At 45.5% G+C, this 25,458-nt stretch overlaps 2 protein-coding genes and 1 long non-coding RNA gene across 5 annotated transcripts in view; 1 reads left to right on the top strand and 2 right to left on the bottom strand.

The window, feature by feature from the left end:
• LOC309374786 (disintegrin and metalloproteinase domain-containing protein 2-like) overlaps positions 1-11,791 on the bottom strand; it is a gene marked incomplete at its 5' end in the record, with an annotated part of 46,126 nt that extends 34,335 nt beyond the window's left edge. Inside the window, 6 exons of the mRNA XM_081919968.1 lie at positions 701-890; positions 1,619-1,695; positions 5,484-5,562; positions 7,553-7,614; positions 9,076-9,155; positions 11,746-11,791. Coding sequence (XP_081776094.1) covers positions 701-890; positions 1,619-1,695; positions 5,484-5,562; positions 7,553-7,614; positions 9,076-9,155; positions 11,746-11,791 — 534 coding nt within the window. The remainder of the gene's footprint in view (positions 1-700; positions 891-1,618; positions 1,696-5,483; positions 5,563-7,552; positions 7,615-9,075; positions 9,156-11,745) is intronic.
• Positions 1-18,947, bottom strand: part of LOC309373612 — a 67,705-nt gene extending 48,758 nt beyond the window's left edge. The window contains exons 1-3 of the long non-coding RNA XR_014170089.1: positions 18,594-18,947; positions 17,329-17,374; positions 13,661-13,747 (exon numbers count right to left, since the gene is read on the bottom strand). This is a non-coding gene — a long non-coding RNA (uncharacterized lncRNA). The remainder of the gene's footprint in view (positions 1-13,660; positions 13,748-17,328; positions 17,375-18,593) is intronic.
• A 192-nt stretch (positions 18,948-19,139) lies between these two features.
• LOC309373592 (dynein axonemal heavy chain 3-like) lies at positions 19,140-24,073 on the top strand. 3 transcript variants are annotated; one of them, XR_014170078.1, is made up of 4 exons: positions 19,140-19,802; positions 20,058-20,800; positions 21,964-23,458; positions 23,645-24,073. XR_014170078.1 is itself a non-coding variant. In XM_081917940.1 (3 exons), exon 3 carries the CDS (start codon positions 22,151-22,153, stop codon positions 22,595-22,597), a length of 447 nt encoding a protein of 148 aa, XP_081774066.1. In that variant the 5' UTR covers positions 19,140-19,802; positions 20,058-20,800; positions 21,964-22,150; the 3' UTR covers positions 22,598-24,073. The 3 variants fall into 3 exon arrangements, 2 of the variants coding, with proteins under 2 accessions (XP_081774066.1, XP_081774067.1); XM_081917940.1 differs by having other exon boundaries at positions 21,964-24,073; XM_081917941.1 differs by having other exon boundaries at positions 19,155-19,222; positions 20,626-20,800; positions 21,964-24,073.
• Positions 24,074-25,458: the final 1,385 nt, after the last annotated feature.

The raw sequence follows: 25,458 nt of genomic DNA, 5'->3' as shown, positions 1-25,458 counted from the left end.
CTAGGCCGTGAAGGGCTTTAAAGGTCAAAAGCAGCACCTTAAATCTGACCCTGTACTCCACCGGGAGCCAGTGCAGCTGGAAAAGCACTGGGTGAATATGCTCCCATGGCAGAGACCCCGTGAGGAGCCTCGCTGCAGCATTTTGTACCCGCTGGAGTTTCTGGGACAGCTTCAAGGGTAGCCCCACGTAGAGCGAATTACAGTAGTCAAGCCTGGAGATGACTAAGAAGGGCCTCGGGTGAGAAACACAGGCAGGTGGCTCAGGATGGCCCAACTCTGCTCTGTTGGGGATGGAATCATTCTGGCGGCATCAGCACTGAGGGCTGGGCTGGCATCCCTCCACCCAGTGCGTGTGCACCCTCCCCCCACCTGGCACATGTACACACGCACCCTCCCGGACGCCAGCAACCAATGCTATGCCACTGCCTTTTTCTGTTCTTTTTAATTTTAAAAAAGTATTCTCCATATCCTGTGTACAGGTACATCACAGACATCCAGTACAGGTACGTTATGGAATGAGCATACAAAGGAAAATACACCTTTCCCCACCCCAGTAGCTATTGTCTATTTATTGCATTGCATCTGAATTGTAAGCCTACTAACCTAAGTTCTCAGGGAAGACTCCAAATAAAACATGAATATTGATGGTAATCACTTCTAAAGGCCTGTTTAAGAATGAAAGAAACCTCTTAGCACTTACCGCATTATCTGAGAGCAACTTATAAGGCATGCCCTCGCTCCCCAGTTGTCTTTCTGTAGATGGCAAATCTTCTCTCCTAAGTAGACTCTGGAGGTTTTTGTTGTTTATTTGATAAATCAGGTGCTCAAAATTAGCCGAGTCTTTCAAATGCTCAACTCCATAGCTGACATTCTCAAACTGCAACAGCCCTCTGGAAAAAATAGAAAGTACTAGCCAAGGTTCAAGGAGACTATAGGAAAAGTGAGCTTAAAGGGACCCCCGACCGTTAGGTCCAGTCGCGGACGACTCTGGGGTTGTGGCACTCATCTCGCTTTATTGGCCGAGGGAGCTGGCGTACAGCTTCTGGGTCATGTGGCCAGCATGATTAAGCCGCTTCTGGTTTAGCGGCTTTTAGCGATCAGCTGTTAAGCAGCTTATCAGCAGATCAGCTGATAAGCGGCTTAGCGGCTTAGGAAAAGGGGGGGAAAGGGGGAAAAACCCGCAGGAACTTGCAAGACATTTTCGTCTTGCGAAGCAAGCCCATAGGGAAATTCGTATTGCGAAGCGCCTCCAAAACGGAAAACCCTTTCGTCTAGCGGGTTTTCCGTCTTGCGAGGCGTTCGTCTTGCGGGGCACCACTGTAAGCTCAAATATTACAAAACACAAATTAAGTCTCCAGTGATTTCCTTCCAAAGGAAACCAAACCTGGGTAGGCACCACACCTGGGAACTTTCCACTGCTCAGAGAAGAGCAAATATATTGGGCTGCTGCAAACTTCCACTGAAGAAAGTCAGGGGTGTGAAACGCAAGGATGGGGATGGGAGAGACAGGACATACACTGCACGTACTTTTGTGAAACATCTGGTGCCTGGATTATGCCAGAGCCAGGTTGCTGCTAGGCTTGACAGATAATTGACTGAGGCTGCTGAAATCTCTTACCTGAGCCCATGACAGGTGCTGAGTATTGCAACAGAGTTGGGGAACCCTTGTATGTATCCTTGATAGAAGCATTCACTCTAAAGTTATTTTTTAAAATGAGAAAAAAGCAACTGATGCAGGATTTACACAATTGAAATTCTCTATCAACTAGGCTTACATGCAGTTTTTAACCCTTCCACTCCTGCTCACAGTTTCAATTCCCCCAGAATTGTGCTTCTAACCATCTTCTATCCATTCAAGTCGATGTGCCAATGATAGCTTGTCTTAGAAAGAGAGAGCCTAGCCACAGTTATTTGTGCTGTTCATGGGAATTACTATTATCTATCAAATGTGTGCACTCCATCTGAGGATCACAGGGCAGTTTTCAATGTAAAAATACAAAAATAGATTATTGTAGTAACAAGCAAAAACAATAACTACCACCCATCGTTTAAAAGGCTATAGATTGTTTATTTATTTATTTATTTATTTATTTATATTGGTTTAAATTCATTTTGCTACATCAAACATTCAAACAAACGAAGAAAACATACATAACACATACACACAAAAAAGAAATACATAAAAAAGAGAAATAATAATAAAGAAAACAAAAGAAAAAACATCTCTTAACATAAAACACCAACAAATTAACTTACATTAACTAAATAACACACAACACTGATTGACTACCCTTCATCTCGGTTTCAGAATATATTATATGATTTTTTATCTGCAGTTTCTTTTCCTCAAATAACTCTTTACATCACAAGTGTTACGTCACACCTACTGTGATTTTTAGATTTTTTACCTCTGTTTCCATGTATGTCATAAATTTATTCCATTCTTTATTAAACTTTATGTCTTTTTGATTTCTTATTTTCTGTGTCATTTTTGCCAGTTCTAAATAATCAAATAGTTTGAATTGCCACTCGTTTATAGTTGGGATTTTTGATGTCTTCCAATTCTGCGCTATTAGAGTTCTGGCAGCCACTGTCGCGTACTGAAAGAGTATTTGATCTTCCCTTTTGATTTCCTCTCCAGTTATCCCCAGCAAAAAGGCTTCGGGTTTTTTTTATAAAGGTATATTTGAGAATTTTTTTTAGTTCATTGTAAATAGATTCCCAGAATTTTTTGATAGGCTCACACAACCACCACATATGATAGAAATCGCCCTCCTTGATCTTACACTTCCAACATAATTTATCACCAGTTTTATATATTTTTTCCAATTTTACGGGCGTTACTTACCACCTGTACATCATTTTATACATATTTTCCCTGAGTGTTGTGCATGCCGAGAATCTCATACAGTGGTGCCTCGCAAGACGAAATTAATTTGTTCCGCAAGTTCTTTCGTCTTGCGAGTTTTTCGTCTTGCGAAGCACGGTTTCCCATAGGAATGCATTGAAAATTAATTAATGCGTTCCTATGGAAACCGCCTTCAGACCAGGTCCGGGGACAGTCTGTCTGTCCGGGGACCCGCCTGCCTTCAAAAGCCGTCCGGGATAGCGGGAAGCGCTTCCCTGCTATCCCGGACCACTTTTAAAATGCTGGCGGTGGGGAGCAAAACCTTTCGCCCCCGCCGGCCTTCCTGGACCTCTTCTGAAGTCCGGAGGGGGGGGAAAGGCTTTGCTCCCCACCGCCAGCATTTAAAAGAGGTCCCCGGATATTTCCCTACGGGCTTTCGTCTTGCGAAGCAAGCCCCTAGGGAAAATCGTCTAGCGAAGCGACGCAAAAACCGAAAAACCCTTTCGTCTTGCGGGTTTTTCGTCTTGCGAGGCATTCGTCTTGCGGGGCACCACTGTACCTGTATTCCATAATGCCTTCCATTTGTCAAACTCTATGTTATGTCCGAAGTCCATTGCCCTTCTCACCATTACCTCCTTTACTTCTTCATCCTTGGTGTCCCATTCAAGTAACAGGCTATACATTTTCGATAGGAGTTTTGTTTTACTTTCTAGTATTTCAATCTGGTATAGATTGGCCATAGATTGTTTAATCAGCCAAAGGCCTGGGAGAAGAGGAATATGTTCTTGCCTGGCCCCCAGAGATATGTAATAAATGTGCCAGGTGAGCCTTCCTGGGTGAGCATTCCATTAGCAGGGAGCCACCCCAGACATTCTCATATTGCGGCCCTCTAGGTAAAGGACTCCTGGAGGTGAACTATGGGATGTGGCGCTCATCTTGCTTCAGGCTGAGGGAGCCGGCGTTTGTCTGCAGACAACTTTCTGGGTCAGGTGGCCAGCATGACTAAACCGCTACTGGCACAACAGAAACACTGTGATGGAAGCCAGAGCGCACCGAAACTCCATTTACTTTCCTGCCACGGTGGTACCTATGTATCTACTCGCACTGGTGTGCTTTTGAAATGCTAAGTTGGCAGAAGCTGGGTTAGAGCAGGGGGAGCTCATCCCGTTGCGGGGATTCGAACCACCAGCCTTCCGACTGGCAAGCCCAAGAGGCTCAGTGGTTTAGACCACAGCACCACCTCTGTCTCTTACCCCTCCTTTGGAAATTGCTCACCAGAGAAGCTTCCCATCACCACCTTACAAATGCCATATGCATATTTTTACTTTTACTTGCCCCCAGGCTTTTTACAAAGTTTAGACTGAAGGGTTTATCTGATCTCAAATGCCCTTTCCGCACAATCTTCTTCTGTGGTGAAGTTAAATCTTTATTGTTACACGCCACCCTCAATCTCCATGAGCAGTGTGATATTCCAGGGGTTGCAGGCACACTGTAACCCAGGGTCTGGGTTTCCTTTTGGGAATGAGGCACAGTGGAGAATGGGGTGTCTTTATGATATATGGTTTATTTACACATACAGTGGTGCCTCGCAAGACGAAAAGAATCTGTTCCGCGAGTCTCTTCGTCTTGCGGTTTTTTCGTCTTGCGAAGCAAGCCCATTAGCGGCTTAGCGCTATTAGCGGCTTAGCGGGCTTAGCGGATCAGCTGATAAGCGGCTTAGCGGATCAGCTGTTAAGCGGCTTAGCGGATCAGCTGTTACGCGACTTAGCGGATCAGCTGTTAAGCGGCTTAGCAGATCAGCTGTTACGCGGCTTAGCGGATCAGCTGATAAGCGGCTTAGCGGCTTGGGAAAAAGGGGGGGGAGGAAAAAACCCCCATAGGAACTTGCAAGACATTTTCGTCTTGCGAAGCAAGCCCATAGGAAATTCGTTTTGCGAAGCACCTCCAAAACGGAAAACCCTTTTGTCTAGCGGGTTTTCCTTCTTGCGAGGCATTCGTCTTGCGGGGCACCACTGTACATACAACCTGATTCTAGATGGGTGAGAATCCCAGCATTACACCCCTAGAGGATCTCTTGCGTCTCAGATTTTAAAGAGACCTCAGCCATAGCTCTGCATATCTCCCTTCTGCTTGCCCACCCTTCTGCTTGGAGAGGATTTTCCTCGCACTCACTTCATGCTCCGGCATATCCCCACCCCCTGCCCCGCTCCCCGCCGCCTTCCAAGTTTGCAAAACCAACACTTCCTTTCTATTTGCTTACTTCAGGCCCAAGGTAATTCTGAAATTTCTACTGCCCAACTCTGGCATTGTCTTTGCTAACAATACCCCGTTTGCAGCTGACACAGCCTCTGCTTTTATTTCTTAATGACTTATCTGCCAGGGAATTCTCCACCGGGGGGGGGGGGGGACAGGCTTAGCCTGTATTTTACACTGCTTATTTGGGGGGTGGGGCAGAATCTTGCATGCAGGAATTTAGGAGAGTCATGGTACCCCACACACCCATAACAATATTGTATTGCCTCAAAATTCTGTACACTGCTTTGGGAGGTGATGCATCTGACAAGTGGTGTACAAACACTTAAAATCAATCAATCAATGTCTGAAATGACAAGCAAACACAATTAAGAACCTTTACCTGAATATGTGGGGAACTGGGATTAACAAAGCCTCCTCGGTTGTACGTATAAACCCAAAAGTCATTGGGCAAAAATGTTCTGTGAAGAAAACAACAAAATGATATTTATGTTGGCACTGCAAAAAGAATCACTGACTTCCCTCTGGGAAAAGTCTCATAGGGTTGGGTTGAAGAGGTAACTAATGAAGATCCCCTGGAACGCTGCACTTTGTCTTTGTCGGCTAGCAAGCTGAGGAACAGAAACAGGGGGTGCTTCTGAAATATGCTGGCAGTTCTAAGTGGAGAGGTACGGCATTCATAAATACTAGTAGCAAACTGCCTATCACAATGATGGAGGCCGAGCTCTTTACTGCAGTGCTTCCCATAAGTGAGGCCCAGATCACCTTGGGAGGTTGTGGGCTCTCTCTCATTGGGGGTTTCTAAGCAAAGGGTGAATGGCCCTCTGTCGTGGATGCTGAAGTGAAGGCCCAAGACAGGTGTTGATCATTATGTGAGCTGCGCACAGGTGGTCTGAAGCGAGCGAGCGAGCGAGCTACCACCATTCCTGTGGAGCCTCTTTTTATTGAGACAAATATGCAAGCTAGGCAAATACATTTTTGGGCTGTGACCTTTACACATCTTCCGTCCCGAAATCGTGGGGTGGTAAAAAGCTATTTTGGCACCTGTTCCACAGCGTCATTTTCCCCTTGCACAGTGTATGACGTATGAGACAAAAGGTCTCAGGGAAAAACTTACAGACATGTATTATTATTTTTAAGGAAAAAGAATAAATTAAATTAGTTGGTGTCCACATAGTCTTCTCCTGGCTTCTGTTTCCAGGTCACACTAAAGCATAACAGCATGTTGGAATTGTGGAATGACATTTTGGAAGCTGCTGTTTAAAGACAGAAATAGGAATAACAATATAAATTATAATCCAGGCTGGCTCCAGAATTTGGGGGGGGGGCAGAATCTCACATGAACTTTAGGCCTTTCTCTCAGTACCCCTTACTGCCTCGTGGCGCCTGCAGCTTTATCAGTTCCCCTCTCTAAGGAGGCTTCTAGCATGTCATTTCTCTTTTCCTTTCAGTGCTTTTTAGATTCATCCATTTTTAATCATTGCTGGAATTTTTTCCACCATGCCGTTTTCTTGGGAAGTTCCATTGTTATGTATGTGTTGTCATTTTTTATTGTTTTACTACTACTACTACTAATACTGGGCTTCTTTCAACCCTTGTAAGCCATTCTGGGAACTTGCTGCTGAACAGTTTGGGTAAGATGCTTCCTAAGAAATAAAAAATTAAATATTTTGTGGGGCGCTTTTGTCTAGAGCAGGCATGGTGCGTAAACTGAGTATTCTCACTTCCTCTGACCTGCTGGACAGTTCTGAGCAAAATAAGACCAGTGGCCCTGTTGAGATAGTAGTGGACTAGAAAAGGCCCAATCTGATCACCTTCTGGAGCCTGAAATCAAAATCAGGTGCAGATTAGTAAGTGGCCTGGGTCACGTTTCACGTTAAGACAAGCCATGGTTCTCCAGGGTTTCAGACGGGTCTCTGCCTAGAGACACTGGAGACCAAACTTGGGACCTTCTCCATGCACAACCCGTGCTCTGCCACTGAGCTACAGCCTCCCCATTGTGGGAAGGTTTACTTTAGCAGAGTTAAACAATCCCCTTTATAAGTTTATGCAGCGATCAGCTTGTTGCTGACTTGTCTGAGTTCTACTAATAAAGATCCCTTCCTGGTTAAAAATCCCTTTGAATCCCTCTTAAAGAATACACACATGAATCTGATTCACGTTAATATAACGCTATTTTAACTCTCAGATTCATTCAGGTTTACAGAACTGGACCTGAAGGCAGGCTTAGATTACATAACAAGCAAATAAACTATACCAGAGGGAAGTTGGTCCTGAGGAGACTGCAACTGAGCAGATATCTTTCAAAACTACCAGCAACCGACAAACTGGTTGTCACAGAAACCGGTTAGAACATGGAGGCTGTTAGTCCTCTATCAGAATGTCGCACTTGGCTGCACCTTTACATCCCACACCCAGAAGCCAAAGGGTTAAGACTAGGCGGTCACTTACTGTTGCTGCAGGTGAATTATGTACGTCTTCTTTTTTATTGTAATAATGTAAGTCTGTGTGCTCTGGACAATTCAAAAGAAAACAAAAAAATCAATCAGAAGGGTATGTTGAAACAGTATTTTTACAAATGAAATGAACAGTCTCTATTGAAATGTATTTGATGATGGCAGAAAAGCTATGGCAGGGATTGGCTGAGCTTCTTTATCTCAGGACGACTGCCTGGGAAGAGCCCAAAGGGCCGTGCCTGGCCTCTTTCCACCTGGCTTGGGGCAGGGCCTGAAGGGCTCTTAAGGATTGCTTCTGTTGCTGCTGCCCAGCAATTGGCTGAGCCAGGGCTATCAACTGTCTGGTTCTGAAGTGCCCTCTCTGACTGCATGAAGCCCAGACAGCCCCGTGGTTATCCCCGGAGCTGAGGGCGATGAAACAATCACTGAGACAGCTAGAGTGCTGGTGGCAGAAACCTCATTTTGAATCAGACCAGACACGGGTTAGAGCTCAACGTCGAGCCTACCAAGTGGTGATGGCGATGGCGAAGAGGACTTTCTTCACCGCCTCTATTGCATCTGCAGAAAATAGCAGGAGACTCTTTCAGGTGGTTCACAATTTAACAAAACCACCTTTGTCATCGGGCCCTGATAAAGACCCCAAGATCTCCTGCAACGATTTTGCAAAGGTTTTTTTGAAGATAAAGTCGCTCAGATTTGGAAAGAGGTAGACTACACTGTGGGAGCAAGGCCGGGAAGGGAGCGTGCTAGAGTCCTGTCTAGTCGAGTTACTGAACAACTCCAGGCACGCCTAGAGGATGTGGACCATTTGGATCCCTTCCAATCAGGACCCAGGCCTCATCATGCAACTGAAACCATCTTGGTTATGCTGGTCGATGATCTCCGGCGGGCTAGGGACAAAGGTGAAAGCTGTTTCCTAGTTCTGCTGGATTTCTCAGCAGCCTTTGATACCATCAACCATAACATCCTTCTGGACCGTCTAGAGGAGCTGGGAGCTGGGGTCACTGTTATACAGTGGTTCCGCTCCTTCCTCCTAGGCCATGTCCAGAAAGTGGTGGTGGGGGATGAGTGTTCAGACCCCTGGGCTCTCACTTGTGGGGTACCTCAGGGTTCCCTCCTCTCTCCCCCATGCTTTTGAACATCTACATGAAGCCGCTGGGAGAGATCATCAGGGTGTTTGGGCTGGGTGTTCATCAGTATGTGGATGAACACCCTACATCTCTTTCAAATCGGAACCAGTGAAGGTGGTGAAGGTCCTGTGTGAGTGTCTGGAGGCGGTTGGAGCCAAAGATTCTTATGCACAACTGTAAAGTGCACACACGAGGATCTCTGCTCATTCACTCACCTGGAGGACCCCAGGTGTGGAACATGTGCCCTGTTTGTGGGTTTTTCAGAGGTATCTAGTTGACTCCAATGGGAAGCAAGCTTGGGAATCACTGTGCAAAATATCATCCACTGAGTAGATGTTCACTCCATAGCACAAACTTTTGAATAAGTATATTTCTTAATTCCAAATACCTCATCTTCTCCTAGACCATCTTCAGTTATGTTGGATGGAATTTTCTTTGGAATTGTGATATCCAAAAAGGTTTGACAATCTGGAGAAGAAGAAAAATGCTAAGAAGTTAATCACCATTTAATGTCTATAAGGCGCAAATGTCACAGCACCGTAAGACACCTAAGAATAACATCCAATCACATTCAGTTGCACATTCTGAATTCGCTGAGAAATGGCTGAATCCCACATGAAAACAGTGAGTCTGGAAACACCCTTAATGATATGTGGCAGGTTACACCCACAACAAACTAGTCTGGAGAGGTCCTTAGATTATATTGCAGCCTGCTTGGGAGCAGGGGGCTGTCTCTCTAAGAAATACTATATACATTTACGTCATATAAATTAGGATTGCTAACCAAATAGAGACATAGGAAAGACAAACCCTTGTGCCATTATCAGTACCTTCCTTCTTTCTATCCCCATTTATTAAATTCTTACAACATATTTACATTGTACACAAGTAATAAAATATCCCACCCTAACCCAGAAGGCAAGACATCCAAAATAATATCCAAGTAACACAATAAGTTCTTATCCCAGACTACCATTTGTATAGAAAGCAATAAACAGTTTGTAAACCAAAAAGTTTTAGACTGTTTTCATTTCTAGCCATATGCATAACGAAGCTATACCAATCTGTTACAAGAGAATTTATGTTTCAAACCTTATGCCAATTTTATTCATGTCGATTTCCCCACAAGTGCTATTTGCCATATTTTATTGTACTAATTTGTCAGAGATGCACCCTATAACTTCTTCTAGTATCTCATTATGAGCCACTATTATAAGAGAACTTAGAGGTTTGAGCCGTACATTAACATCATCGCCCGTGAGAAGACTTGGGCAGCATCAGCTCTGGACATTTTGAGATATATTTTGACAAATACTTTCCTCCCAGAACTTTCCCACCACAATATGCATTGATATGAGCCTAACTCCCCACAACAGTTTGGAGAGCAGGAGGAACAAAAATGGGCTGATTGTACTGGTGTGAGATACCATTTTTGCACTATTTTAAGTGCTACTTTGCCAACAAAGGTCCGTATAGTTAAAGCTATGGTTTTCCCAGTAGTAATGTATGGAAGTGAGAGCTGGACCATAAAGAAGGCTGATTGCCGAAGAATTGATGCTTTGAATTATGGTGCTGGAGGAGACTCTTGAGAGCCCCATGGACTGCAAGAAGATCACACCTATCCATTCTGAAGGGAATCAACCCTGAGTGCTCACTGGAAGGACAGATCCTGAAGCTGAGGCTCCTGTACTTTGGCCACGTCATGAGAAGAGAAGACTCCCTGGAAAAGACCCTGATGTTGGGAAAGATGGAGGGCACAAGGGGACGACAGAAGACGAGATGGTTGGACAGTGTTTTCGAAGCTACCAGCATGAGTCTGACCAAACTGCAGGAGGCAGTGGAAGACAGGAGTGCCTGCTGTGCTCTGGTCCATGGGGTCACGAAGAGTCGGACACGACTAAACGACCACAACAAGTGCTACATTTCCCTTAAGGGAGAAGGGCCCTGGGCCAGGGGTAGGTTCAATCCGACATTTCCAGGTAGGATTGGGAGAGATTATTGCCTGAAATCCGGAAGAGCTGCTGCCAGTCAGTGTGGACAATACTGAGCTAGATGGACCAATGGTTTGAATCGGTTAAGGCAGCTTCCTAGGTTCCTATGTTTCAAGGCAGAGACAGATTTTAAAGGACATTTCCTCCACACTGAGGTTGTAATCTGACAACTGGGTACCCACATCAGCCTTAAACCATCTGCTGTACCCAGTCTCTATTAGGATGCCTATGTGTTCTGTGTAGGGCTTCCCTCGGGACTGAGCTGGAAGCTGCAGTTAGGGCAGAATTCTGCAACGCGATTGCTGACAAGAGGGAGGCCTGGTCAGCATGGAGTGCAAGGAAAGCCCTTAAAAAATAGGGACTCAGATTCAGGTGGGCAGCAGTGTTGGTCTGATGCAGTAGAAATATATATATATATATATATATATATATATATATATATATATATATATATATATATATATAAAAATAATAAAATTGTCCAGTAGCATCTTAGAGACCAACAAAGTTTGTTCTTGGTATGAGCTTTCATGTGCATGCACACTTCTTCAGATAGGGATCCCGCGTACCTGCAAAACCTGCCCCACTTGTGCCCAGGGGGCTGTTATCACGGGTGGAGTTGATGCCACGTATTGCTCAGCGCCTGATCGTTTTGTGTGGCTGCACCTGCCCTTGGGAACTCCCTGCCTCTTGAGATCAAGCAGGCACCTGCCAAAAGCGCTCCCTGCTCTGAGACGCTCAGAAAGCTCAGTCAATCCGTTTTAATATTTTAACTTTTGTAGGTCTTCTCCGTGCTTTTATCTTTTTGTAAACCGCCTTGAGGGTTTTAAAACAATCAGGCAGGGTGTTCATTTTATGATGGACAGCTCACAGGTGCTCAGGCCTTTCTCAACCTGGGAGTCCCCAGGTGTTTCTGGACTACAACTCCCATCATGCCCTAGCTAGCGGGCCCAGAGGACAGGGATGATGGAAGTTGTAGTCCAACAGCCCCTGGAGGCCACAACTTGGGCTTGTCCAGTCCGGGTCCCTAACGGGGCGCGCGCGTGAGGGAGCCCGCCCTCTCTCACCGAGGCCGGCCACGAATAGGAGCAGCGCCGCCGCCACCGGCTTCATGGCGACGCCTTCTCCGCTTCGCTCTGCGCCCGCCCGCTCTAACGGTCCCGCCTGGAACCGAGGCCCGCGCGGCGGCTGCCGAGCTTCGCGCGCGCGTCAAGGCCAGACCGAGAGGGCCGCCCGGCCGCCCTCCTTTGCCGTGGCGGCGGCGAGTTCCTTGGCGAGGAGGGCCAGGGATCCTCCCGGTCAGAGGGCGAAGGGACGGGACCCAGCTGGGCTTCGACATGCCTTCCCCGCCCTCGCTCGCTCATTCACACGTGCGCGCGCGCACACGTGTCTTTTCTGCCAACCCCAGCCTGCAAGAATGCGGGCAAAAGGCACCAGGTGACACCGCCAGACACGCGTCTTGACTCGAGTTCCGTGGGGTTGACTCCCGTGCCCACAAAGGGCAGCTAAATAGTGGTATTTCTGTATTTTATTGTTGTGAACCACCCCAAGACCTTTTCTCATTGCCACTGTATTCTGCTCTGGTCAGACCTCACCTGGAGTACTGTGTCCAGTTCTGGGCACCCCAGTTCAAGAAGGACACTGACAAACTGGAACGTGTCCAGAGGAGGGCAACCAAAATGGTCAAAGGCCTGGAAACGATGCCTTATGAGGAACGGCTAAGGGAGCTGGGCATGTTTGGCCTGGAGAAGAGGAGGTTAAGGGGTGATATGATAGCCATGTTCAAATATATAAAAGGATGTCACATAGAGGAAGGAGAAAGGTTGTTTTCTGCTGCTCCAGAGAAGCGGACACGGAGCAATGGATCCAAACTACAAGAAAGAAGATTCCACCTCAACATTAGGAAGAACTTCCTGACAGTAAGAGCTGTTCGACAGTGGAATTTGCTGCCAAGGAGTGTGGTGGAGTCTCCTTCTTTGGAGGTCTTTAAGCAGAGGCTTGACAACCATATGTCAGGAGTGCTCTGATGGTGTTTCCTGCTTGGCAGGGGGTTGGACTCAATGGCCCTTGTGGTCTCTTCCAACTCTAGGATTCTATGATTCTACGTCGTGTCAATATTCTGAATAAAACCGACTCAGAGCAGCACCCCGACTGAGGGAAGCATCACGCACACAAAGCAGATAGACAGACAGATATTCCCATACTCTACTCGCCCTTCTTGCTGTTTTCTTTAAACCAGGCAGCACTGCAAAGCCTTTCACATACTCCTCAGTAACGAAGCACACTCCCACATCCCCAATTTAAAACAAAGGTTTACTCAGCACATTTGACTTCAGCTCCCCATTATGTGCAAATGGCAGCATTGCTGAGAAATACACCAATAAAGTGTTTTGAGCACACTAGAAATGTGTACGTGTTACTGAGTCAATTGTGTGGAAGAGCCAACCTTTCCCATCCACCAGCAAATTTGTAGCTGGTTTCCAGACCTGAACAGTAAAAACTGATTGGTAAGTTTTAACAGTACTGTACAGTTTAGCAAATATCAGGGAGACCGACCACAATAGTTCAAGTATTTTATTATTGCAACTGCAGACATATATATGCAAACACTGTTAAAGACTTCTTTTTTTGGCAAGAATTATGAAGATACCAAACATATGCTGAATATTTGCCACCATGTGGGAATTATTCATAGCATAATTTAATAAAAGTGTTTCATTCTCTGAAGTTATTGTAGCCGACGTGTTTTTGTAATGGTCCTTGCACATTATGAAATTCTGTGATTCTCGCCATGCAACAATCTTCACCTGCTCTTCTTTTTAAATAGATTATCATGTCCATTCTGTGGCTGCGTGGTCTTTTCCTGGTTGGCCCCACCAACTCTTGATTCCGGGTGTAGGTTGGATTTAGCTTAGGCGCTGGAGGCCTGGAAGAGGGCTGGCACTGGTCTACATGGATGACTGCCTTCTGTCAAAGAACAACCTTCATCTGCTCTTCTTTTTTAATAGATGACTGTGTCCTCTCTGTGGGTGCAGGGTCTATTCCTATTTGCCATAGTGTGCACCAATGCTGAAGGAAGAAAGAAATGTGACCTTTATTACCGAGAGGTTCTGATGGGAATGGATGATAACCATCCACGCCACGTCCCAAAAGCATAAAGCTGATGAAGAATAACGTATTTCCAGAAAGAGGTCTGTTTAAACACATATGCTCATGCAAATTTAAATAAGTGGCTTGCTTATGCACCAGGAAGCATTGTATGGGCATTGAATGGTTTTGTAATAGGTCCCAGAGCTTAAGAAAGGAACTGATCATCCTGAACACCAGGGATGGGGAACTCCAGCTCCCATAAGCCCCAAGCAGTATGACCTGAGATTATTTAATTTATACCCCACCCTTCAGCCTGAAGAATGCCAGGGTTGTATGCAACAATTCATAAAATGGTGCATGTTGATACAAAGGTAATAAAAGCAACAATATACATAAAATAGTAGTAGTAGTAGTAATATACATAAAATAGTAATAATAATAATAATAATAATAATAATAATAATAATAATAATATAATGAGAGTTCATATTCAACAATATCTGGAAGATCATAGGAACTCTCTGATTAGCATTAAGAGTAACTGAAAGAGAATTGAAACTGCCAGATCTTTCCATCCCTGCCTCTGACTGCAATTTTCCTACCTAGGAATTTGTTTTCACAGAAAATCCATTCCTGGTCTTCCCTATGGTTCTTACTTTCTCTTTATTTTTGCACTGGTGAAAGTGATGTGTGGAATGGGGAGTTGCTGCTATTGCTACACGACTGGGAGGCAGAAATGATTGGTGGGCTACTGCTGTAGCTGCCCTTCTGTGCCAAAATCATGATTTGGCAGCATTTGGGTTGCTTCTGTTTGGTTAGAAGGCATACATAGAAACATATCCAAATTTTGCAATCTGAAATCATAGGCAAAGTCAACCTTGCTGCCTTGTACGGACCTTTCTTGATGGACTGTGTACAACATTTACTTCCATAAGCTAGCCATTGGACAATGGACCATGTGGACAAAGTATATTATGAAGGAGGAGCAAACAATCCCTGATGGATTAATGGGGAACCATTGATTGCCTCATAATTGCTCAGGCTGCATTGATTGCCTCATAATTGCTCAGGCTGACCTTAGATGACTGGCCAGACCACCATCAAGGGTCAGAGCAGCTAAGCAGCTGCCCGGGACCTACATTGCAAGCTGTACTCAAAAATAACCCTGTTAGGGGCCTACTCTGAGTAGAACTAAGTTGGATAGAACCATTTATTACGTTGTTCCACATTATTGATTTCAGTGCAAAGGAAACACAATGCAAATTGGCAGTGAGCAGGACTACCATCAATTAAATCAACAATAGCAGTGAATACTGAATATACGGTAGTTACTGAATTGATTTCTGTTTCAGACATGGTCCCTCCTCCGTCAGTGCCCAGCACATCAATTGAAAAACAAACTCCATCGGTTCTGGGACATCACACCTCGTTTCTCCCTCGGTTTGAGGACCAGAGCGCAATGGCACCTTCACCTGGTGGTATATGACAGGTGTAACCTGACCACAAGATATTGCTGGGTGAAGGTGCTATCATGCTCTGGCCCTGAGACTGGGGATGTATCAATACATCGCCCAGGCCTAGTGGGAGGTTCCCTGTGCTATTTTCATTCTGAAAAACATTCATCCCCCTCCCCCACAGCTTTTGATAACAAATAAAAGTTTGATAAAGAAAAGGCTCTATTCCCTTCTCTAAAGAACATACAAAGAGCCCTCCGGGACCAGGCCAATGGCCCATCTTGCCCAACATCCTGGCTACCCTCATGCCTCTGGGAAGCCTGCAAGTAGAATCTGAGCACAAGAGCACTACTCTGCTTCTGGTACTGGGTGTTCAGAAGCGTTACTGCCCCTGACCATTGAGGCTAATAGCCTCATTCTCATCCTCTCCCTTTTTTGGTTGATTGTGTTGATGGGAAGAGGGAGTTAGTTTTTGTCTTTGGAATATAAATGCATCAACATTCCTCCTATATGACTTATATGGCAGTGATCCTGTTGGGCCTCGGGGCAGACTCTGGGAGCAGCGACTCAGAGTCCAGCTCGGACAGTGAAGGGACCATCAACTCCACCGGGAAGATCGTCTCCGTGTCTCCCCAGTCCCTTAGAAGCATGGGTAGGGACGCTTGTCATTTCTCTGTTTCCATCCCAACCATCTCCTAGACTCGCAACTTCTGTTCTCCTGTCTCTTTTATTTCCAAGAGAATACCAAAATACAGTGGTGCCCCGCAAGACAAACGCCTCGCAAGACGGAAAACCCGCTAGACGAAAGGGTTTTCCGTTTTAGAGCCGCTTCGCAAAACGAATTTCCCCATGGGCTTGCTTCGCAAGACGAAAATGTCTTGCGAGTTCCTGCGGGTTTCCCCCCCTTTCCCCCCCTTTTCCTAAGCCGCTAAGCCGCTTATCAGCTGATCTGCTGATAAGCCGCTTAACAGCTGATCGCTAAAAGCCGCTAAACCGCTAATAGCGCTAATCCGCTAAGCTGTCAATGGGCTTGCTTCGCAAGACGAAAAAACCGCTATACGAAGAGCCTCACGGAACGGATTAATTTCGTCTTGCGAGGCACCACTGTAATGTACTGAATCTGTGCGTGTCTCTCTTCATATCCCCTGTCCTTCTCTCCGCTCTAAGGCTTGTGTTCAGTTTGGGAGGGAGTACAGATTGGGGGAGTCACACATCTTCAATATCCAGAAAATCCAGAAAAGCATCCATTGTACCAACAGCAACAAAAGACTTCAGGCTTCTGGGTTGGCTCTCTATCTCTCTTTAGAATTGGTTTTGTTGTGGGGAGAGTGCAAAATCGAGCAGATGGTAATTTGGATTGTCATGACACTGTAATGACGTTTTAGTGTTGCATCTGATTAAAGAACTCCTCAATGCAAGAAAATAAAAAGGAAAAAAGGACACCTCAAGGCTCGCTCTTATTGAGGTTCTGCTCCTTTCAGCAATGGGGCCTCCAGGAGGTGGAAGGAATGATATGACAGGTATGATGTCAGATTAAATGCAATAGGACAGCCTTTCTCAACCTTGGGTCCCCAATACTGTTGGACTACAACTCCCATCATCCCTAAGTGACTGGTGGTCAGGGATGCTGGGAGTTGGAGACCTACAACCTCTGACGTGATGTGACCTTGCCACACCTTTACCAGCAGTTTCAACTATCTGCCTGGGGTCACCAGAAGGAAGAGCAAAGCTGCCCTGAGACTTCCTGTCTTCCTTTGTTTCTTACAGGGCGTTTCACAAGTTACCTGTCCATTATTTCCATCCGTGCCATTGCTGGTGAAATTTTGGATTTGAGATTTGAGGCCACTTTTCTGGGGTAAATGGACCGTGAGGAATGTGCTTCTCTTCAAGAAAACACATTGTTGTGGTTTTTATATGCGCAGAAGCTGCTCCAGGATTTTAAACATAGCACATTACTTTAGTTAGTATACTAAAGCATACAGTGATTTTTTTTCTTTAAAAATGTTTGGGGTGATCTCATTTTGACTCAAGAAATCACCATTTTATAGTTCAAATCAGGGAAAATAAATATAGTAAATGGACAAAAGTGCAAAAAACATGCATTACCTGAGGCTAGATTCCAACTCCTACTTCACACATTAAACGCTCGCTTCTGTCTGAGTAGCAATGGTAGGGATGATTCACCGTGATAGAGAAGAAAATAAAATGTTTAGTTTCTTCTCCCGTTAGATTCACAAAATGTTCAGGGCTACGCATACCCCTGCGTAACCCCCCCCCCCGAAAAAAGCACTGAAAACACACACACACACACACACACACACACACACACACAAGAGAACCTGGCAGATTTCTGAGATTTTACAGACTTACTCTGAGGCACATAGCAGTATAAAGCAAACTCACAGTAAATCTCCCTCTCTGCACTTGATAACAGACCTAACTGAAAAAGAACATCCTAGGATTCCAGACTACATTAACTCTTTCCCTAACACATTTCCCCCAACCACAACTAGTCACTATCTTCTACTGCCACTGCTCTTGCTATAGAATCCTGTACTGTTGTGTGTTTGTTATCTGAAGGGACACTTGATTTAGGATCAGGAGGCTGATAAAAAACCTCCATGGTTAGCAAAATAGGAAGCTGTCGCTGTCACTGGTCCATCTAACTTAGCCCTGTCTTCAATGACTAGCAACAGCTGTCCAGAGTTTCAGGTGTTGGAGATGCCAGGGACCAATGTATAAAGCCATGTGCTTTGCCATTGAATTATGAATGGAGATGGGGGAGAAATAATGAGCAGCATCCATTTCAACTGTTTAACCTTTTATCTTCAATTTGAAACTCTGTTTCTCCCTCTTCTGTTGTCAGATGCCATAGGATATTTGTTGTTGACAACCTAATATGTTGTCATTTTAATATTTTCCTTTTCTGTAAAGGTAAAGGGGCCCCTGACCATTAGGTCTAGTCGTGGCCGACTCTGGGGTTGCGGCGCTCATCTCGCTTTACTGGCCGAGGGAGCTGGCGTACAGCTTCCGGGTCATGTGGCCAGCATGACTAAGCCACTTCTGGCGAACCAGAGCAGCGTACGGAAATGCCTTTACCTTCCCGCCGGAGCGGTACCTATTGATCTACTTGCACTTTGACGTGCTTTCGAACTGCTAAGTTGGCAGGAGCAGGTACCAAGCATGGGAGCTCACCCCATCACGGGGATTCGAACCGCCAACCTTATGATCGGCAAGTCCTATATTGAGCTTATCTGGTGCACAGAGGGCTTTTCACTTGATTTAGCGAAACATGTGTTTCATGCAAAGTCTTTTGTTTGCAACTTCACTGTCATTCAGTTATGGAATGCGGGCATTGTTGGGAGTGCCACCAAGCTGGGAGCCTTCTGGAATTACGACAAACTCCTGAAGGTCAACACCACAGAGGACTGGAGAGAGGAAATCAATAAGGTCATGCTGCAGTCAGAGGTGGCCAACAAAAACACTGTGTTCTTCTTATGCGAAAACCGAATAAAAGACGAGTCCTTTGTAGAGGACATTAACATGCTGTTGAACATGGGGGACGTGCCTAAAATATTTGCAGCAGATGAGAGGGCTGACATGCAAGAAGTGGATACAATGACAAATTGCTATCCCGTGGACCTTCAAAAGCTTGATTTTGGAGTTTCACAAGCAAGTGTGGACTGGAACAGGTAGATTATATGGAAACTTGTAACTGTTTTCATTATCTGGGCTGTTCAAAGACAATGGCTGTGTACACACCATATGTTGAAAGCACATGTTGTCTTCCAAAGAATCCTAGGAACTGTATCTTTCAGAGCTACAATTCCCAGCACCCTTAACAAACTACAGTTCCTGATTAGTTAGAAAGCAAAATCACTGACCAATTCTGGTACCTAATTGCACACTAAAATGCTGGTGCAGCTATTACTCAGGGTATTCGGGTCATTGTGCTGTGCAGCCTGGCGCTCCCTCCCCATCAGAGCTCATGTTTCCAACAGTGCAGCATTATAAATGAGAAATCCAAACTAAGAGAGGTGTAAAGAGCTATCAGCTATGTGCTGTTTCTGCCCTATCTGTGGTTTCCCTGGAGGAATGTATGCAATGCTGGTTCTTCTCAGAGTAGGCTCGTTGCAATTAAGAAACCCAAGTTAGTTCTGTCCTTTAATTTCAGTGAATCTGCTTTGAGTAGGACTACCATTGACTCTAGTCCTAAGGTTGCACCTCAAGTGTGGGAATGTTTATCAGCCCAAGGGCCACATCTCCTCCCAGGCAACCTTCTGAGGGCCACATGCTAGTGGTGGGCAGGGCCAGAGACAGAAGTGGAAGGGGTGACAAATGCCCATTTTACCTTTTGTACAGCTGGCTGGTTTCTTCATATCCACACCCCATCCAGACAAGCAAGGGGCATTGCCAGAGTTCATGGACACAGTCCAGTCAGACAAAAACAATTGGGGGACAAAGTGAGGGGGTGTTGCCATAGGAGAGTTCTGAGGGCCAGAGAGAGAGGAAGAGAGGGTTCTCCACCCTATGCCAACTTACCTGAGAGTAAGCCCCATTGAACTCAGTAAGACTTAAAGGTAAAGGGACCCCTGACCATTAGGTCCAGTCGTGACCGACTCTGGGGTTGCGGCGCTCATCTCGCTTTATTGCCCGAGGGAGCCGGCGTACAGCTTCCGGGTCATGTGGCCAGCATGACTAAGCCGCTTCTGGCGAACCAGAGCAGCGCACGGAAATGCCTTCCCTTCCCTCCTGAGTGGTACCTATTTATCTACTTGCACTTGATGTGCTTTTGAACTGCTAGGTTGGTAGGAGCAGGGACCGAGCAACGGGAGCTGAATAAATATGCACAGGGCTGCACTGTCAGCGCAGGATGTGCCCTTCCATGGTTGGTTTCTAACTAAAGAGCAGCGACATAAGAGGGGCTGGTCACACTGGGAACATGATATTGCTGAGAGGGAATTCAACCACTTGCCCCCCCCCCCGATCTGATTTGTCTCCCTAGGACTGCTATTTACCCCAGAGCAGGGATAAACTATTTCTTCCACACATATGCTAAAAGTAACATTGGGCTAAAACTGCTCCGCTTTTGTGGGGTCACAAGGGAGCGAGTGTGATACAGTTAAAGTGTTAGACCAGGGCAAACAGGGTTCAAATCCCCACTGAGTTCTAAAACTCTTTGGGTGACCATGTGCCCGTTGCGCCAGGGAGTGCATTTGACAGGTGGGGACCAGCCACTGAGAGGGCCCTCATTCAATTCCAGTCAAGTCACATCCAGTGGCTGCAGCTGCAGTAAGAAAGGATAGGGTTGCTATTGCAAAGTTCTTGTTCCACTGGACTGTGTGGTAGCATCCTGACCATGTTCTGCGAATATATTTGATGTGGTTACAGGAGGAGTGCAAGGGGAACCTACCGGAGCCAATGCCAGTCCTGGAAGCTGCCCTTTCGGCTCTCGATAACCTGAACCTGACAAATACCTCCTTTGTCAAATCCATGCAGAATCCTACAGGACCTGTCAAGTTGGTCATGAAGCACTTGAGAGATAAGACAGAAAGAAAACCTGTTCCAAGTGGAAGCTGTAAAAACCAAACACAACCAAAAATCATTTATGGGGTCGGGTGTTGTCATGTGCTTCTTTGCTGATATTGAGCATTGTTATCTCCCGCTTAGACTACTGCAATGCGCTCTACGTGGGGCTACCTTTGAAGGTGACCCGGAAACTACAACTAATCCAGAATGTGGCAGTTAGACTGGTGACTGGGGGCGGCCGCCGAGACCATATAACACCGGTCTTGAAAGACCTACATTGGCTCCCAGTACGTTTCCGAGCACAATTCAAAGTGCTGGTGTTGACCTTTAAAGCCCTAAACGGCCTCGGTCCAGTATATCCGAAGGAGCGTCTCCACCCCCATTGTTCTGCCCGGACGCTGAGGTCCAGCGCCAAGGGCCTTCTGGCGGTTCCCTCATTGCGAGAAGCAAAGCTACAGGGAACCAGGCAGAGGGCCTTCTCGGTAGTGGTGCCCGCCCTGTGGAACGCCCTTCCAGCAGATGTCAAAGCGATAAACAACTACCTGACATTCAGAAGACATCTTAAGGCAGCCCTGTTCAGGGAAGTTTTTAATGTGTGATATTTTAGTGTATTTCTGTGGAAGCCGCCTAGAGTGGCTGGGGAAACCCAGCCAGATGGGCGGGGTACAAATAATAAATTAAAGTTGTTGTTGTTGTTGTTGTTGTTGTTGTTGTTGTCATCTCACTTTATATTATATATTAAGATATTCAACCAGTAGACTTTAGTCCATATGGGCAAGTGGGGCACTGCCCCTCCAAGCTAAGCCTGTCCTTAGACAGCCCCCGCCTACACCTGCTCCTCCTTAGCCCCAGTGTTGCTGTTATAAAACTCATCAGGAAGGAGGGAGAGGAGAAATCTAGAATTAGTTGACTCTGCCTGTCATTGGCTCTACCTCCCCACCACTGTTGACTCTCCCACAGTTTGCCCTAAGAGTCCAATGGGCATCAGCCTCCCCTGCATTCAATGCAATAAAATGGACCATAGATACAATTGTTATGGGAAGTGAGTCATGATATTACCTTATCCATTTGCTTTGGCTTAAGGATCACCTGGCTGCTCAAAAAACTATTTCGGGGTAAAAGGAGGGAGGTTGAAAATCTCCCAGATTTTTTTCATGAGATATTCTTATTTTGAAAATATTTTAATATGTATGTGTTTATGTGAAATTTCAGGTAGTTCCAAAAAGGCTCTAGGGGATCTGAAATTCACAAAGGCTTGAAGACTTATGAGAAAGATAATATCCCACCAGCTTTAACTAAGAGAATTAGAGAGAAGTTCATCAACCATTCGGACTTTCAGACAGCTGTCATAAATAATGTATCATTCACCTGCGAAGGCTCGTGCAACGGGGTGAGAGCCATGGACGTGCACGACCGTGTCACAAAGGAGGCGCCCCCGAAACATGAACAACTCAGGGAAGATGAAGGTTTGTTCACTGCAGAAATGCAGAAGCTCAATACAAAGCGAGCAGAACTCAAGAAAGTGATGGACCGCCTCCAGGACCTGAACGATGAACTTGAAGAACTTAATAACCAGAAGAAAGAACTTGAAAACAGCATTGACGAATGCTCTCAGAAGCTGGACAGGGCTGAAAAGCTGAACAGTGGCTTGGGAAGCAAGAAGGATAGTTGGACGGAAGCAACACACTTGCCAGGACTTCGGCACCCTGACCTCACTGGAGATGTCTTGTTATCTTCAGGGACGGTGGTAAAGGAAGCCTTTACTGTTGATTACCATACAGAATTTCAGAAGAAATGGCTGGTTTTCTGCAAGGAGGAGAAAGTCCCATGCTCTACTGTGGTGTAGTGGTTAAGAGCGGTAGACTCGTAATCTGGTGAACCGGGTTCGCGTCCCCACTCCTCCACATGCAGCTGCTGGGTGACCTTGGGCCAGTCACACTTCTCTGAAGTCTCTCAGCCCCACTCACCTCACAGAGTGTTTGTTGTGGGGCAGGAAGGGAAAGGAGAATGTTAGCCGCTTTGAGACTCCTTCGGGTAGTGATAAAGCGGGATATCAAATCCAAACTCCGCTGCTGCTGCTGCTGCTTCTTCTTCTTCTTCTTCTTCTTCTTCTTCTTCTTCTTCTTCTTCTTCTTCTTCTTCTTCTTCTTCTTCTTCTTCTGATTTGAGCCTGAGTAGCAATTTAGCGGAACCAGTCAAGATCTGTGCCTGGCAGATTTCTGGGTTGCCAATTGATTCCTTTTCGATTGACAATGGCATCATTGTTTCCATCTCAGGACGAAGGGCTTTAATGATTGATCCTCAAGGACAAGCCAACAAGTGGGTCAAAAATATGGAAAAGGGCAATAAGCTTTCCGTTATCAAGTTGTCCGACACCAACTCTATAAGGACTTTGGAGTCCAATGTTGTGGAATACAACATGATTTATGAGTCTGCCAAACTTCATGAAGAAGAGTTTTCCGTTGAATGGAATCTGTTCACAGGTCTTGACCGCATGGTCATCTTCTGATGCCTGAGACCAGAGAAAATCATTCCAGCCACCCAACCGTTCATTGCAGTCAACATGGGGAAGATACATATCGAACCCCCAACATTTGATCTTGTTGGAAGTTGCTATGGTTCCAACTGCTACTCAGTTGTCATAGTTTCACAGAACTATGCCAGGAAATACGGCATCACAATAGATCACACTGGACTTGAATTTCAGGTAAGTAAAACCATTTCATTCCATGTTTAAGAGCTCCTGTGTACTATGCAAAAATAATACTTGGTAACCTACAGGAGACATTCCTTGCCATGGCTAGCAACTAGCACTGGATAGAACCTTCCTTCCGCAAGACCTAGGCCATGTTTTAATACCCCATCTCTTCTCTCCTTCCCCCACCCAATTTAGGGGATGATACAGGAGCACAGTATGACTCAACTGCCTGAAGATGGAGCCTATGTGAAAGGGCTTTATCTGGAAGGGCCCTGTTGGGACAGGGAGACCATGCGGAATGGAGAGCCTTTTCCCAAAACCCTCTATGACTCCCTGCCCATCATTTAGCTGAAACCTGGCGAGGGTACCAAAATTCTACACAAGGGAATTTGCCTGTGTGCCATATTCGAAACCAGTGCTGGGAGAGGCACACTGTCCACCAATGGCCAGTCCACCAATTACATCCTCTACATTGAGCTCACTTCTGATTTGTCTCAGAAACACTGGATCAATCAGGGCATAGTTGCGCTTTACCAGCTCGTCAACTAAATGGTTGATAACACATGCCTGCGCTTTCACATGTAAAAGCGCGGCTACAACCATCACCCCTTTAAAAACAAAGAAGCCTTAGAGAGGGAACTCTGAAGCCAAAATGACATGGACAAGAATTGACCAAATTTGGATAACTAGAGGACTGGCTCCAAAGACTAGAAAATGGTCTCAAAAATGGTGCCAAACTGTTGCAAACCATCCCCTGAAAGGTTTTTCGGTGGAAACAGATGCGTTTTTATCATCGGAAACAGAATTAGCCCTCGATGTCTGAACAACTTTTTTTGAAAAAATCCCTAAGGCGCGCGGTCACAATTTCTTCAAAATTTCTGACGTTCTGCAATTCACTCAAAAATGGTGCAAAACTGTTGCAAACCATCCCCTGAAAGGTTTTTCGGTGGAAACAGGTGGGTTTTTATAATCGGAAACAGAAATAGCCCTCGATGTCTGACCAATTTTTTTTAAAAAAAAATCCCTAAGCCGCGCGGTCACAATTTCTTCAAAATTTCTGACGTTCTGCAATTCACTCAAAAATGGTGCCAAACTGTTGCAAACCATCCCCTGAAAGGTTTTTCGGTGGAAACAGGTGGGTTTTTATAACCGGAAACAGAATTAGCCCTCGATGTCTGAACAACTTTTTTAAAAAAAAAATCCCTAAGCCGCGCGGTCACAATTTCTTCAAAATTTCTGACGTTCTGCAATTCACTCAAAAATGGTGCCAAACTGTTGCAAACCATCCACTGAAAGGTTTTTCGGTGGAAACAGATGCGTTTTTATCATCGGAAACAGAATTAGCCCTCGATGTCTGAACAATATTTTTTTTTGAAAAAATACCTAAGCCGCGCGGTCACAATTTCTTCAACATTTCTGACGTTCTGCAATTCACTCAAAAATGGTGCAAAACTGTTGCAAACCATCCCCTGAAAGGTTTTTCGGTGGAAACAGGTGCGTTTTTATCATCGGAAACAGAATTAGCCCTCGATGTCTGAACAACTTTTTTTTTAAAAAAATCCCTAAGCCGCGCGGTCACAATTTGTTCAAAATTTCTGACGTTCTGCAATTCACTCAAAAATGGTGCCAAACTGTTGCAAACCATCCACTGTAAGGTTTTTCGGTCGAAACAGGTGGGTTTTTATAATCGGAAACAGAATTAGCCCTCAATGTCTGAACAACTTTTTTTAAAAAAAATCCCTAAGCCGCGCGGTCACAATTTCTTCAAAATTTCTGACGTTCTGCAATTCACTCAAAAATGGTGCCAAACTGTTGCAAACCATCCCCTGAAAGGTTTTTCGGTGGAAACAGGTGGGTTGTTATCATCGGAAACAGAATTAGCCCACGATGTCTGAACAACTTTTTTTTGAAAAAATCCCTAAGCCGCGCGGTCACAATTTCTTCAAAATTTCTGACGTTCTGCAATTCACTCATAAATGGTGCCAAACTGTTGCAAACCATCCCCTGAA

The sequence above is a fragment of the Podarcis melisellensis genome (genome assembly GCF_964234715.1).
Source record: "Podarcis melisellensis genome assembly, chromosome: 7".
Classification (NCBI taxonomy): Eukaryota; Metazoa; Chordata; class Lepidosauria; order Squamata; family Lacertidae; genus Podarcis; species Podarcis melisellensis.
This window is presented reverse-complemented; position numbering and strand designations above follow the sequence as displayed.

What these genes read in the sequence shown, in the direction of transcription:
- LOC309373592 (XM_081917940.1), top strand. Translation starts at nt 22,151, where the DNA reads ATGGACGTGCACGACCGTGTCACAAAGGAGGCGCCCCCGAAACATGAA.